This window comes from Cryptomeria japonica, chromosome 1 (genome assembly GCF_030272615.1).
Source record: "Cryptomeria japonica chromosome 1, Sugi_1.0, whole genome shotgun sequence".
NCBI classification, from domain to species: domain Eukaryota; kingdom Viridiplantae; phylum Streptophyta; class Pinopsida; order Cupressales; family Cupressaceae; genus Cryptomeria; species Cryptomeria japonica.
In genome coordinates, this window is record NC_081405.1 from 1439178 (window position 1) to 1455243 (window position 16066).

General features: G+C 34.6%; 1 protein-coding gene across 10 annotated transcripts in view; it reads left to right on the plus strand.

Moving 5' to 3' along the window:
* The first annotated feature begins 11501 nt into the window (after window positions 1-11501).
* The window catches only part of LOC131036686 (uncharacterized), a 176255-nt gene continuing 171690 nt past the window's right edge, over window positions 11502-16066 (plus strand). For 2 of the 10 annotated variants that reach the window (XR_009104131.2, XM_057968644.2), the window contains exon 1: window positions 11504-11870. Coding sequence is in view for 9 of the 10 variants with exons in the window: in XM_057968644.2 (XP_057824627.2) it covers window positions 11723-11870 (148 nt within the window). In the remaining variant the exon portion in view is untranslated. Of the gene's footprint in view, window positions 11871-13157; window positions 13627-16066 lie in introns of those variants that run through there. The other 8 variants (XM_057968641.2, XM_057968642.2, XM_057968643.2 and 5 more) reach the window with 7 other exon arrangements.

Here is a 16066-nt window from a genome sequence, read left to right on the forward strand (position 1 = left end):
AAGGTACTATTTCAATTAATGATAAGCATAACACTGACAATTTATTATGTTAAGGGTTTGAGACATAATCTTTTAAATGTGACTCGGATGTGGAGTAAGGGACATAAGCTTATATTTCAAGGGTTTAGATGTGAGATTAGAAAAGGAAGTTCTGAAAAAATAGTTGTAGAAGGTATAAGAACTAATAACAATGTTTACTATGTGAAAGATAATAGTGGAAACAATTGTATACTGGAGTAGAGCAATGAATATTGGTTATGGCACAAAAGGACGGGACACATCAATTTTGACAATATGGTGAAGATTAGTTCTACTCATGTTGTAAGAGATTTACCAAATATTATCAAACCCATTGATGCTATGTGCAGGAAATGTTAGTTGGGAAAGCAAACAAAGAGAATATTCAAGAACAAGGAGTATTCAACTTCAAAACCTTTGGAGTGGCTCATATAGATCTTTGTGGACCCACAAGGTAAAGAAAACTGGATGCTAAAAGGTATTTTATGTTGCTTATTGGTGATTATTCTAGAGTGACACAGGTTACCTTAATAAGAGAAAAATCTGAAGCATTAGAAAAGTTTAAAATATTCAAGTCTATGTTTGAGAATTAAGTTGATGCTAGGATCAAATGTTTAATATCTAATAGAGAAGTCTTGAGTTTACATCAAATGAATTTGATAGATTTTGTGAGGAACATTGTATTAAAAGATTTTTTTTTTCTCCTAGGACCCCTCAATAGAATGGAGTTATTGAAAAAAATAAGAGGACTATTATTGAAATGGCTACAACTATGATGAAGGATACTAACATATCTAATGTGTATTGGAGAGGTTTTGCATGTCATTGTTTACATTCTTAATAGAGTTTGGATAAGATTGAATCACACAAAGACACCTTATAAGATATGTAATGGAAGATCATTTACTGTTAATTATTTCAGAACCTTTGTGAGCAAGCGTTACATGAGGAGAGATGAGGAAGATCTAGGGAAATTTGATGCAAGAACATATTAAGGCATATTCTTGAGATATTCTATGAGGAGTAAGGGTTATTCGTGTTACAACAAGAGGCTAAACAAGATTATGGATAGTGTAAATGTTATATTTAGTGATGAATTTAATTAGACAAAGACTATACTTGAATATTAGACTAAGATAGAGGTTGTTCTTGTGGCTACAGAAGAGAAGGTTGCTCCAGAAGAGAAAGAATAGACAAGTGTAGAAGAAAAGGAACCTAAATGGTCTCGTAAGCCACCAACAAAGTATGTGAAGAATCATAATTCAGAGGAACAAATTATGAAAGACAATTTTATAAAGGAGTTCAAATAAGGAGAAGGCTTGTAGAAACCAGTGAACCAACAAATTATTGTTTCTTATCTTAGGTGGAACCAAAGACCTATGCCGAAGCAAGCAAGGATGAAAGTTGGATTAAGGCAATGGAAGAGGAGCTGAATCAAATAGAGAACAATCAAACATGGGATTCAGTACCTAGACCCGTGGATAAAAATGTGATAGGAACTAAGTGGGTGTTCATAAACAAGTTGAATGAAGATGGAAAACTCACAAAGAATAAGATAAAATTGGTGTGTAAGGGTTATTCATAGGTTGAAGACATAGATTTTGAGGAGACATTTGCTTCGGTTGCAAGAATGGAGGCTATAAAGATGTTTCTTGCAATTGTTGCTCACAAGAACTCTAAAATAAATTAGATGGATGTCAAGTCAACATTTTTTAATGGAGAACTTGAAGAATAAGTATACATTGAACAACTAGATGGATTTCAAGTTATCAAAAGATCCAAATATGGTTTGTAGACTTGAGAGGGCGACTTATGGACTCAAGCAATCTCATAGAGCTTGGTATGCAAGGTTGGATAGGAATTTGTTGTAGTAGAATTTTAGAAAAAGGTACTATAGATATTAATCTTTATTTTAAAGTTGAAGGTGGTAAATTATTGATTGTTGTTGTGTATGTTGATTATATCATATTTGGAGGAGATGATAATGTATGTAGGAAGTTTGCAGAAGAGTTGTAGAAGAAATTTAAGATGTCTATGATAGGTGAACTATCATTTTTCCTTGGTCTTAAAGTAACTCACTGAGAAAAAGGCATTTTTATTTCTCAGACCAAGTATATCAAGGAGATGTTGAAGAAGTTTGGGATGGAGAATTCTAAACTGGTTGCAACACCTATGGCTATTGGTTGTAAGTTAAGCATGGATGACATATTTTCATATGTTGATCAGAAATAATATAGATCTATGATTAGAGGATTATTTTATTTAACCACTTCAAGATCTAGTATTATGAAAACTTTTTATTTGGTTGCTAGATATCAAGCTAATTCTAAGCAATCTCATGAGCAAACAATGAAAAAAATATTAGATATTTGAAAGAGACTCCAAATTATGGATTATGGTATAAAAAGGATGATAATTTCACTGTAAAAGCATATACAAATGTTGATTGGGTTGGATGTGTTGATAACAAGAGAAGTACAATTGGTGGTGCATTCTACTTGGGAGACAGATTGGTCTCTTGGTTGAGTAAGAAATAGGATTTAGTGTCATTATCTATCGCATAAGCACAATACACTGCAACAACATCTTGCTGCATTCAGTTTATGTGGATTAGCCAAACTCTTGGTGATATTAAGATTTAGTATGATGATGCAATTCATATAATGTGTTATAATACAAGTGTTATTAACATTTCAAAGAATTCGATAATGCATTCAAAGACGAAACACATTGCAATCGAATATCATTTCTTAAGAGAGAAGATTGCACAAAAGGAAGTTAGATTAGAGTATGTAGCTATCGAGGAACAAATTGCAGATAAATTTAATAAGTCTTTGGTGAAAGATACATTTGAGTATCTCCAGTAGAAGTTAAGGTTGCCGCCCCTTCTTTAAATTGGATACATTCAGATGGTGTATCTATCTAGGGGGAGTTATAGTTGGTGTAATTTATGACTCATGTAATTACACTTTACTTAAATTGACTTAGGATAATGCATTCGTTGTAGTTTGCATATGAGACACTTAGGGAATGTGCATCTAGTGAATATGGTTGTCGGAGAAATTCCACCTTTTGTGGCATTATCTTGTTGTCACATTCCACCTTCGGTGGGTGATCCACCTTTAGTGGAATATTCTATTATTTAGCCTACCTACCCCTACCCACTCTTGTATCTCATTGGGCCACATGTCATGATTGTGTGCTCTCATAGCTTTACCTTTACAAGCAAGCACATTTACATTGTATGTATTCCAATTTGATCAATCTAATTGGGTATTTTACATCTTGATAGAAATGCATTTTATTCTTATCACATTTATTCTCTCTTGTGCATTATTCATTTGGCCTCGAGATCTTGGGTTGCTATAGGCAAATTCTCATAGTTCTAAGTTTATCGTTTGCTCCTAGATTGGTGTAGTGGCTACTCTCAAGAGGAGTAGTGAATGTTGCAATTATTAGAGTTGATAAAAAAAATGGAGAGAGTTCAATAGTGTGCCCTTTGTCCTTAATGTCAAAGGGGGAGAGATATATAGATTGGGAGAGAGATCAGTTATATTTTTATTGTTTGTTGGTGGTATGGGTTATGCCATCAATGACAAAGGGGGATAATGTTGGAAACTCGAGTTGTCGTGTTGTGTTGTCTTTGATATCAACTTGTTTGGTTTTGTCAATGATATCACTATGTGCTGTATGGATATTGTAATTGGTCCAAATTTGGTTTGAAAGTGAGTGTTCTAATCTTGTTGTAGTGAGATTGTGAAAGTTTGAGGTGTTTTCAAAAGGCTAGTGTAGTGATTGTTTCAATATGTAGCAAATAGTATTTATGCAGGAAATAGTTTTTAATGTTCCAGTGGAAGAATGCTTTACATTGTTTTGGTATGTGAACATTATGGAGTGTGGTTCTGGATATAATGTTTATGATTTATGAATGTTGCACTATCAAGTTTGTAGGTCCTCTGTTGGTTAGACGGTAGAGTTAGTTGTTGTTGTTTCTAACAGTGGTGGTTTGTCAAAACTAGTTTGAAGAATGCTTAGCGGTTCTCTGATACAAGGTTATTAGTGTTGTGACTTGGATGACATGTTCATTTGGTTTGTGCAGTGTTCTAGTTTAGTTTTATAGTGATGGTTTGATTGGCAAGTGAAGTTGCAATGTTATGAGTTATGTGTTATCAAATGGGTTGGTTTTTAGTTGTCTGAGTTGGTGTATCCTATCTGGATCATGTCTTTTTGGTTTTGATATGATTTGATGGATGAGTTTGGAGGTTGATATGGGTCTCACCATGGCATGTGTAGATCCACATTGTGTTTTGTGCATTTGAGAATGTTTTTGGGCCGACTGGTTGCGTACTACATTGTTGGTCTACACATTTCACTTAATGTCAACTTTGGAGGATATGTTAGCATGTGTGGTTCATTGGAATCGTTTGGAAAGGATGTGTTATGATGTGTTTAGGTCCCCTTTACCTCTTGGTGTGGACCAGAATGGATATTATAGGTTCGAGTGGCCAAATTTATGTAATATTATTCATTTTGTCCGTGGCCAAGTCTCAACTAAGGTTTCAATGAATTATCTTGTATATATAGGAGTGCAGATGTATGAGTTGAGCATGTGATGTATGTGAATTAGATGCGAATGATGTGCAAGAATATTTGGTATATCAGACGTACGAACGGCAATTTGTGAAGAGTTTGAGACAATGTTTGAAGTTAGATATGTTTGCCATAATATTGGTTGCTTGACATAGTGGTTCAAGGACAATTTCATGATCAATATTTTTTCTTCATTTCAGTTCATTAATCCTCTACACCTACTAAATGAAGGTGTGTTCCTTTTGGCAATAAGTGCATTCATTTGTATCTTGCCCTAAGATAGTGAGTCTCAATACTGCAAGTTCTTTATATCTTACCCTAAGGTTGCGTGCCTTAGTCTTGCAAGTCCTTTAAGGGGAAATGAACTCCTTGGCTTTTGGCCTAAACATTGTAATCAATTATTCATATTATGAGTGTGATTCTCAATGTGGTTTTTCCTTGTTTATGGTTTTCCACCTAAATTTGGTGTTCATGTGTCTGTTGTGGTTTGTGCTTTCATGTTTCATAATTATAGTAATAAGTTAATTGTGGTTTGAAGTTTAATTGATCAGAGATAAAGTATTTTGAGGTCCAGACTAATTCACTCCCCACTCTTAGTCCTCTGGTGTTCTCAACACAACTCTCATCAACTTCTTTGTGAAATAGGGAGGTGAAAAAGACCTAAAGAAATAGGATCTAAGAAAGGGTCTATCAATTTTTACACTATTGAAGTAGTGGCACCAGAAAAACACTTTATTTTGGATCATGATGCCTTCAAGGACATAAGAGGCAAGCATACCATAATAATGACAAGTACATCTTGACATAATTTATTTAGTCTCAAGGATACCATTAAAAAAATAAAGATGCTTATCGTCTTCTAGAATTAAAAAAAGATTGAAATAAAAAAATAAAAAAGACAAATCAGATTGTCTCATAAACTATTTATTCTATTATTGTATTACTATGCAATAAAATACATTAAAGTATCTATCTATTCTATTAAAGGGAAAGAGAGAATGCTAGTTGCACAATTGAGAACAAGATCACATCATCTTAGGTGTGAGATCGATAGGTGGAAGATACCCAATGAAACAAGGGAGGAAAGAGCTTGCATATTATGCAATAAGGAGGCAATGGAAACATAACGACACTTTATCATGGAGTGCACATGTAATGAGGATATCCACACTCAATACAAAAACAAATTGAAGGTTCACAACATGCACCATAAGATCAACTAGACATCCAACCTCCTAATCAAAATTAATAGTAGTAAATTTGACATCAAAATTTTTAAAAAATAAAATTAAAAATGTTGATCTTGGTCCCATAGATTGTTTATTTCATTTCATAGATGGGATACAAGTAGAATATCTAAAGTGGGGCATTGAGGTCCTTGCACCTCATATCAATCGCATCTTCAACAATGTCACTTAAGAGGGTTTCCAAGAAAATTGGACAACCAATGTTGTGATCCCTCTTCACAATCTATTAACACTTGAATTTCAAGGCCGACCAATAAGCCGGGTTTAGACCTCCTTAGGTTATGGTACACTGGAACGAGAAAAGCCTCAAAAGAAGAGGATTCACACATTGAACTCAAAGAAATGAAGGTGCACGGAGAAGGCTTTAGGTTTCAATTCCGGTTGGTTACTCGCTATCTGAGATTGAATGGTTGGTAGGACCCGAACTCATTGGGCCAAGTGGCTCCATTGCTCCCTTGTAGGGGGTAGAAGGATGGAAACAAATAAATGAACAAACATAGGCAAAGGGCCTTGCTTTAGGCAAGCCATATTTATCCCTTTCTTGCTTGAATTCTTTGCTCGATCCACTTATTTGGAAGTTGTTTGGAAGCATGATTGAACACATGATTAGTAGCTAGGCAGAAATAAGAAGGAAAAGAGCTAAGGGACAGGCTGGTTTTAGACAAAAACACACTACTATAGACAATGGTGTTACACTTAGATTCTTGGTTGAACAAATATGGAATACATAAGGGGCAAGGCCTTTTCTTGCTTTGTAGACTTTAGAAAAGCCTTTGATATAGTACCACGGGACAAACTATGGCATAGGATGGAAGAATTGGGAGTTCCAAATGGGCTTACGACTGCAGTTCATAGGCATCATGAGTAGGTTAAGGCTAAATTCATAACCTTAGAGGGAATGTCAGAGTGTTTTAGCAGTGATATTGGTGTCAAACATGGTTGCCCTCTTTCTCCAATGTTGTTTGGGCTATATATTGATAAGTTAGAAGAGTGCCTAAACAATAATAGCAACGAAGGAGTCCAGTTGGCTAATTATGTAGTAAAGCTACTTCTATATATGGATGATCGCATCTTAATAGCTAAATCTGCAAAGGGTTTGAGAGAACATTTGCAGACACTTGAAGATTTTTGTTAGGAAGTAGGGATACAAGTGAATATTAGCAAGTCCAAAGTTATGATCTTCTCTTTGAGAAGAAATAAAAAGATACAAGATGATTTTCTTTTTGAAGGCAGCCCGTTGGAAGTGGTGAATGAGTACAAATATCTTGGACTTGATTTTCACAATAAACTTAATTGGGAAACGTGTAGAGAAAAAACAATTCAAGGCAGATGGAAGGCGTTGTACTTGCTACAAAATAGATGTAGAAATGCATAACTTTGGGATTGGAAAAGAAAGAGAATGCTTTTCGGTTTGCTTGTCACTCCAGTGATTTTATACGGATACGAAATTTGGGGTAACAATGTGTCAGATAAAAAATAGAGACAATTGGAAAGAATCCAAAAACATCTAATCATAATTAGTTTCAAGATTAAAACTGGTGTTCCATATGAGATTCTATTGGCTGGAACCGACACCTAACCCTTGAAAGCTTTAGCGATGGTTCATTTGGTAAACTATCTAAAGAAAATTCAAAATATGGAAAAACATTGTTGGCCTAAGTTGATTATGGAGGAAAGACTAGATAGAAGGAAGAACACATGGATGAAACAAAATGACAAATGGATTGAAAAATGGGACATTGGTATACAAGAATGCCCAAGCACCAATGAAGAAATAAAAAAAATTTGTGAAGGAAAAGTTCATGAACAGATTATGGACCAAAAAAGATGGGCATAAAAAAGTCTATTATATCACAAAATTCAAGCCCACATGAGATCGTGAAGAAAAAACCTACATAGAAGAAAATATTAAATGGAAAACAAAAATGCTAATGGCTTGGTTAAGAACCAACTCTCATCACTTGAGGTGTGAAACATGTAGATGTATGTTGCCTAAAGAAGAGTGGGAAAAGAGGATATGCTTATTTTGCAACACAAGTGCAGTAGAGACGGAATGACATTTTGTTGTGGAATGCTTGACATATAGTGACATCCAGGTCATTTATGAAGACATTTTGAAAACAAACAATTTAAACACTTTTTTTGAAGAAACAAAACTAAAAAAAACATTGAATTTGTTGATAAAAATTCACTGCAGAAGAGCAGGTCTTGAAAAGAGGTTACATGCATAGTAAGATCGTGATGCCTTGATTTTGTGGGATGTGCACTGTCCGTGAGTCCCATAAGCTGCTTTGACCTCATGGACGTTATTAAAATCCTTCATTTCATATTTAGCTGATAGGCTTTTTTTTAAGTGGACTTGCCACACTACATCTTCTCGTAAAAGTTGTCTCACGCCTGAAAACAAGCTTTGTCCACTGTCTAACCATTTTTTAGTGAACTACAAAATAAAGTCTTACTGAAAAACCTCCCACCGAAAAAGTCTAGGCTTTTATTTGAGCACATGCAACGAGTATGGTGGCAAAAGTGAGGACACCCATACCCTGTTTCTAGCTTTTATTTTGGCATAGGCAACGAGTATGGTGGCAAAAGTGAGGACACCTATGTCTTCTGTAAGCTGAAATACTCGCATTCCATGACAAAAAATCTTTTTTCGTAAAATAAAGAAGACATGAATAAAATTTAACATTTAAAAATGTAATATATCTTGTAGTATCTTGTGACCGTAGTTTATCATCCTAGACAACCCCAAACAAGAATGGAAACAAGCAAACCCTTTGTACAATTATTCACAGGTTACAAAACCTTAAAACACTTCCATATATGTAAGTGAACTATATGTAAACAAACACTTAGACATATACGGTAGACTCTAATATTACTTCTTAATTCTTGTTGGTAAGGATTTGAAAGGAAAGTCACCTGAACTGGACATTGTACATAACTAGGGCTCTTAATAGAAAATGAGATTGGCACAATATTAAAACAAAAAATAAATGCAATCACATCCATAAAACATCTGAATGAGCAACTTATAGTAAACCAAACGTTTTTGACAAATTGAAATAACTGCTGCTATTGAGGAGATTTCTTTCAATTGTTAGAATGGAATAATGAACTGCATGAGCAATTATTAAAAATGTAGGCGATAGTTTAAGGCGGTTGGCATACATTAATTTCTTCTATGCATTAATTGCCTCATTTCTCTCAGTGCTGCTTCTATGTATTGATTTATTTCCTCTTTTGTTGAGTATTAACAACTAGGTTGCTATCTACACGAGCGGGAAACAAGGGAGTGAATAAATGCAAGAAGTGAGAAGTGGGGGAATGAAATGGTTAGTGGGAAAATAAATCGAAGTGGGAAAATAAATTATTAAATCTTTACCAATATTTTTAGAGCTATGAAAACCTTATATCAAAATGGTTTCCAACATCAGAAAATGAGGTAACAAAGCTGGCAAGTAGTTTTCAGGTGTGAGACAACAAAATTCGAGAAGATTTAGTGGAGCAAGTCCACTTATAACAAAAGCCTATCGGCTAATAATAATTAAAAAAATGATACTTTTTAGTTTTACAATTATTTATAAAAATATCTTGACTTTTATATTGTGACGAAATTTCTACTTTATTATTTGCAGTTGCAAGTGCGCTGGTAGACATGTATGCAAAATGTGAAAGCATTGGCAAGGCAAGTGAATTATTTCAAGCAATGCCTCAAAGAAATGTGGTCACACAGAATGCCATGATTGCAAGATACACACAAAATTGTTGAAAGTCTCTACTTGGATTAGTTTATCATTATAAATAATTTTGTACAATTTATATTTTCAAATTAATTTGCATTCATTGATATTTAAAATTTAATATTCCAAAATCAAATCGTTTGCGTTACAAATAATTATAATCTTTACATTATATGATTTTTACCCTCCAATATATTATTTTAAATATATATTACTATTACGGTAACCTTGCACTTTATTTTGGTACAATAGTGAATGAATGAATGAATGAATGTTTTTAATAACGTCCACGAGGCCAAACAACCTATAGAACCCACAAATAGTAGTCTGCACTTGGGATTCCAAAGGAACTTAGGGTTGCTGTTCACAAACTATATGGCAGGTTAGAGCTAAAATCAGAATTAAAGATGGAATGTTTGAATGTTTCGACAACGACATCGGGGTCAAACAAGAGTGTCCTTTATCTCCTAGTTTGTTTAGCTTATATATTGATAAACTTGAAGAGTGGTTAAACAATACAAATGGAGAAGGTATCCAATTGGCAGGCTATGTGGTGAAATTGTTTTTATATGTTGATGATCTTATTCTTATAGCAAAATCTGCTCAAGGTTTGAGAGAGCTTTTAAAGACTCTTGAGTTATTTTGTCAGGAAGTTGGGATGCAAGTGAATACCAGCAAGACCAAGGTCATGATCTTTTCTTTGAAGAAGAGACAGTAGCAGGTAGATTTTATATTTGAGGGCAGCACCTTGGAGGTAGTGGTTGAATATAAATACTTAGGAATTGACTTCCACAATGAGCTCAGCTGGAAAATATGTAGATCAAAAAAGATACAAGGGGGCTGGAGAGCTTTATACCTTCTTTGAAACAGATGTAAGAAAGCGGATTTGTGGGATTGGAAGACTAAGAAAACACTCTTTGGTTTGCTAGTGGTTCCAGTTATCCTTTATGGGTGTGAAGTTTGGGGGAATAACATGTCGAACCTCAAATGGAGACAAATAGAGAGAATACAAAAGCATCTTATCACCAACAACCTCAAAGTCAAATCAACAATATCATATGAGATCCTTTTGGTTGAAGCCGACATGTATCTAATCGAGGCTTCAGTGGTCATTCGATTGTTATGCTACTTAAAAAAGGTGGAAAGTATGGATAAGCACCGTTGGCCCATCTTGATTGTTGATGAAAACTTAAGTTGTAGGAAAAAGACTTGGAAGAAACAAAATAACAAATGGATGAACAAGTGGGACATAAATTTGCATGACTGCCCCAACAACAAAGAGGAGATAAAAAAGTGGGTCTTAGAGAAATTTAGGAATGCCATGTGGTTAAACCAGCTAGGTAGGAAAAAAACGTACTCTATTAAAGAATTCAACCCTACTTGGGCGCACGAGGAAAAATAATATTTGAGATCTACGATCAATGGTAAGGCCAAAATTCTAATTGCATAATTAAGGACTGGATCTCACCATTTGAGATGTGAAACTGGTAGATGAAAGGTGCCTAAAGAAGAGTGGGAGGAATGAACATACTTGTTTTGCAGCAAGAGGACAATAGAAACAAAATGACATTTCATTATGGAGTGTACAATGTATGAAGACATTCACAACCAGTTTGAGAATGAATTAAAAGTAGATACTCTGAACGAGCTTTTTGAAGGATCAAGACTTCACAAAACAACAAACCTCTTAATCAAGATTCACAAAAGAAGATCCAACATAGAAAAGAATCTGAAACTGAAATAAATTGAACTGTAAGTCCCTTAGACCATTGAGTCTAGTGAACATCATTAAAACCTATTCATTCATTCATTCATTATTACTGTCCAATAATTTACGTTTCACAACAAACGTTAATGGCCTTGATTTGTCGGGTGTGATATTTGAAGTGACGTGTCCCACTCTTCGCAGGCATAGTTTGGCGGCTCTCAAAGCCACACGTCCATATGTATATACATTCAGTTAAAAGAGAACAACCTTGTCTTGTGAAATTCTGCAGCTGAAACATTCGCTCCTCCTAGGTCCCTATTTGCTCTCTGAATGTTAAGGGGAAAACTATAGTTTATGTACTTAAAACTTTATAAAACCGAGGGTTCCCTTCAATTAAATTAGCGTTTACGGGAAAGATGGTGATTATGGCTGCGATTGCGATGGTTTATTCGCGATCCAGGATTCTGAAATACTCAGTGCCGTTAAATTCTGTGCTAAATCCGTTGAGATTTATGGCGTTTAGTACAATGTCAACTCCATTTGTTACAGAACAACATCCTCCAGGTAAACGATCGATACTCTGATTTATTTAGGCTTAGATCAATTAAATTATCATACTAGAAGAAACATTTGATATGCTTAAATAATTTCTGAGTCTTAAATGTACACTTCTTATTTCCTTTTTTCTCTAGGCACCCTTATTTGTAGTATTTCCCCTGATTTAGACCCTTTGTCGTATCTTGTTTTCAGTGCGAAAGCTCTGAGGCAATTTACCACATCCTTTTCCAGAGAAAGAGAGCATATGGTGTGCTGAAATGATTTCTAATTATTAATCATACACTTCTTATTCCCCAAGTTCTCTTATCTGATTTCGTACCTGTCAAATCTCGTTGGATTTGGGCGCATTCCCTATGAAAGCTCTAGGTAGCTGCAGAAGTTTAGATAAGGGTTTGTTCTCTTTGAGGGCTGCCAAACTACGCCTGGGAAAATTGGGCCGCATCACTTCAAAAACCAACCCCCACAAATCAATGGCTGTTAACAGGTGTTGTTAAACATAGATTATTGGACAGCAATAGAAGAATAATAAAACGTAGAGTTCCAAATGTCAAAATGGTGCAGACAAAATATATATATTTTTTATCACACAACTTAATTAGATGATTGGGGATACCTATAACAAATAGGTTAATTAGCAATCATGTACAAATGAAGAATTTTTTAGTGTTATTAGCATAAATTAATATTTTCTATTTTCCAAATAGATGGGTCCATAGATCCTTAAATGGGTGTATGATGGAGAGATGTGTCACTTCCAACAAACATGCCTATGCATGACAAATGTGGTTTAGTCTGATAAAATTCAGTTTATATTTTTAACACCTTCTCATACACTTTTTTTTATCACACAACTTAACTAGATGATTGGGGGACACCTATAAGAAATAGGTTTATTAGCAACCCATGCACAAATGAAGTATATTTAGTATTATTATCTTCAAAATGTATATAGTCTTATCCTTGTTTTGAATTTTCTTGATTATTTTTGTCCATCATTATCCATAATAAGATGTTTTTCATGGTTATATCTATAAGAAAGGTGAAGTATTTCCAAAGATCTTTGTGATCAAAACCTTTATAGATATCAATAAAGAAAGCAAAGTATTTTCAAAGATCTTTGCCATTAAAATCTTCATAGATATCAATAAAGAAAGTGAATCATTTCCAAAATTTTTTGTAATCAAAACATTCACATATATTGTTAGAGAAGGTGAAGCATTTCAAAAGATCTTTGTGATCAAAACCTTCATAGATATCAATAAAGCAAGTGAAACATTTCCAAACATCTCTATGATCAAAACCATAGAAGCAATGATTGGGAAAAAATTGTGATCACTCGCGATTAATGGGCAATTGTGGAGGTTTTCGATTTTTTCCCCAAAAAATCAGCAAACTCGCGTTGATCAATTTTCAATGATTTTTTGTCCAGTTAAAACATGAAAAAATCAGAGGTGTAACTGGCAAAAAATCGTGTCCACGAAAAACCCTAAAAATGCATAAAAAAGGCGTGAAAAGTTTTGCGAAAAATGTTATAAATAAGATGCTGATGTTGCTTCTTCATCAACGAACGCCTTATATTGCTTGTTTAAGCAAAAACATCCTTCGAGATAGCAGGGATTCCGACGTTTGCTGTTGATTGTGACGGGGAGATGAGGGATTTCGTTGGTTGAGACCCAAAGCTGCGACTCGGAAGTTGTGACCTGAAGCTGCAACCTACAATTCCGTGGAGACCCATCCGTTGTAGAGCATCCGATGAAGCCAGGTATTTACCCTAGGCCTTTTTTTGTTAAAAATTTTAAGTAATTTTTTTAAAAATCAAAACAAATAATTGGTGTATCAAATTTAAAATAAATAAATAAATAAATAGATAGTTATATTTTTGTTTATCAAAAATAAATATATGATTTTATTTTGTCTATCAAAATTCATTTAGACAGAATTTATTTAACATTTAATATTATTATTTATTTACAGAATTTCAATTCTCTAAATAAATAATAATAAATATTAAATAAATTCTGGAGTAAACTTTATTAGTTTTGTAAAATGGAATTTATTTAATATTTATTCTAATTATTTATTTACAGATTTGAAATTATGTAAATAAATAATAATAATAAATATTAAATAAATTCTGGTGTCTATTTTTTTAAAATAAATTTTGTAGTAAAATAATATTGCAGTTTTTTTTTTGATTGGTAATAGTATATTTTATTGATTTAAAGAAAGTTTACATGTACTGTCAAAAGAGTACTAAACTACCCATCAAAAATCATTTACAAAACCACCTTACAAACCACCCTGCATTTCAAGACCACTAACCCAACCACCCATGCAGACCCACCCTCCAAAAATACATACTTTGAGCACTCAAAATTTGCTCGTTACAGTAGCCAAATTATACAGAGGATATTCATTTTAAAACAGTTTGACAAAAAGAACTAAAATGACTAAAATAGGGATTAACCCCTCAAACCAAAAAATAGTAAAGACACCATTAACAAAGAGACTTGGAAGCAATCCGGAGGAGGAAATAGGGTTCACTTGCTTCCTCTTCCTCGTTCAATGACCCGCCTCTTCCCTTGCTCTTGCATCTTCTAGTGTGCGTACCTCTCAATGGCTCGTTGCAGCTCCGCTTCAACCTCCAATAAATCTACACATACCTTCAAAGCTTCCCACCCAATATGAGCCTCCCCACTGAAACTTGCCTTTGTTTGGTTATCTCACCACCTCAACAAAGTTATGTAATGCTCGTCTGGAAAGCGATGGTAATTCATAATCCCTTCACACAAATCAAACCACTCACTAGGAACCACCCACTCAAAGATTGATTCCATGGCCAAACGATACTCCTCCACGACAATGGCGTTCATCACCTTCTTCACCGGCTCCGCAAAATGCTCCAATTCTAGTCCCACTACAAAATTAGCGAGTATAGGTCCATATTCGTCTTGTAACGGTGCTCCACCACCCCAATGGATTCGCCCAACAACTTCTTGACACACTTCACCAGCCTTTCATCTCTGGAAAGAAACATGCCATTCAACCTCCTCTTTGAGATGAGCCTGAGAAATGGACAAAGTTGTTTCTTAGTCATTTTAAATGGATAAAGTTGTTTCTAGTCTTCAATGTAAAATTTGCTTCCATTTCTACTTGGACCGGTTTTGTATTCGCCTCCACCAACCTTAGACATGAGTTTTAATTCCAACCTCTCGAAAGAAACAGTAATGAGGATGGAAACAACACAAATCAAAGCACTAAAAATAAGATCATTTAAACCTATTAATGTACTGTCCTCAGGTTGTTGCCTTTCAATCATGATGAGAGAGCTCGCATTCTTCCCAAGGTGGTGAATAAACCCTGCATTAAAGACTCGTACTTGTACAAGGAAATTAAACATTCCAACGGATAACACTACACATCTCCTACCATTAATATAGCTTCCTGACAAGTCATTTTTCACTCTTTCCTATGCAAAAAACATGGTGTCCAGTATTCTTGACATCACCTCAAAAACAATACAACCAAACCCATTGGATGCCAACTAAGCAGTTCGATGTACCTCCTCATCTGCATTTCCCCACCACCTGGTTGCAAAAGGATCCAACTCACATGCCACATTAGACAAATAATTTGCCACACCATTACCTGCCCTTTTGATGTGTGAAATTCGAATATCTTGGAAGGTTCATAGTTTTGAGCAGATGATAGAAATAAACTTACTGATACACCAACTTGGGGAGGAGCCCTTAGAGATTGCATCAACAACTTTTGAGTCTCCTTCTAAATGATCCTTCAGAACCTTTAAGTTGCTAGCTAGCTCTATTGCAAGCAAAGCTGCTTGAACTTGCACTTCGTTATTTGTTCCATCTTGCAAAGGCTGAGCTCCTTTGAATAAGATTTTTCCATCCTCATTACAGGCAACACAACTTGCACTTGAGATGCCCGGGTTGCCTCTCGAAGCTCCACCAAAGTTAACTTTGATCCACCCTTGCTCCAACTTAGCCCAAACACAATTTGAGCCCTCACCACCACTAAGATTAACCTTAGACTGCCCATGACCAGGCCATAATATTGCATAATTTATTTACAAATTTGAAATTCTATAAATAAATAATAATAATAATAAATATTAAATAAATTTTGGAGTCTATATTTAAAAAAAAAATTCTATAATAAAATAATATTGCAGAATTTATTTA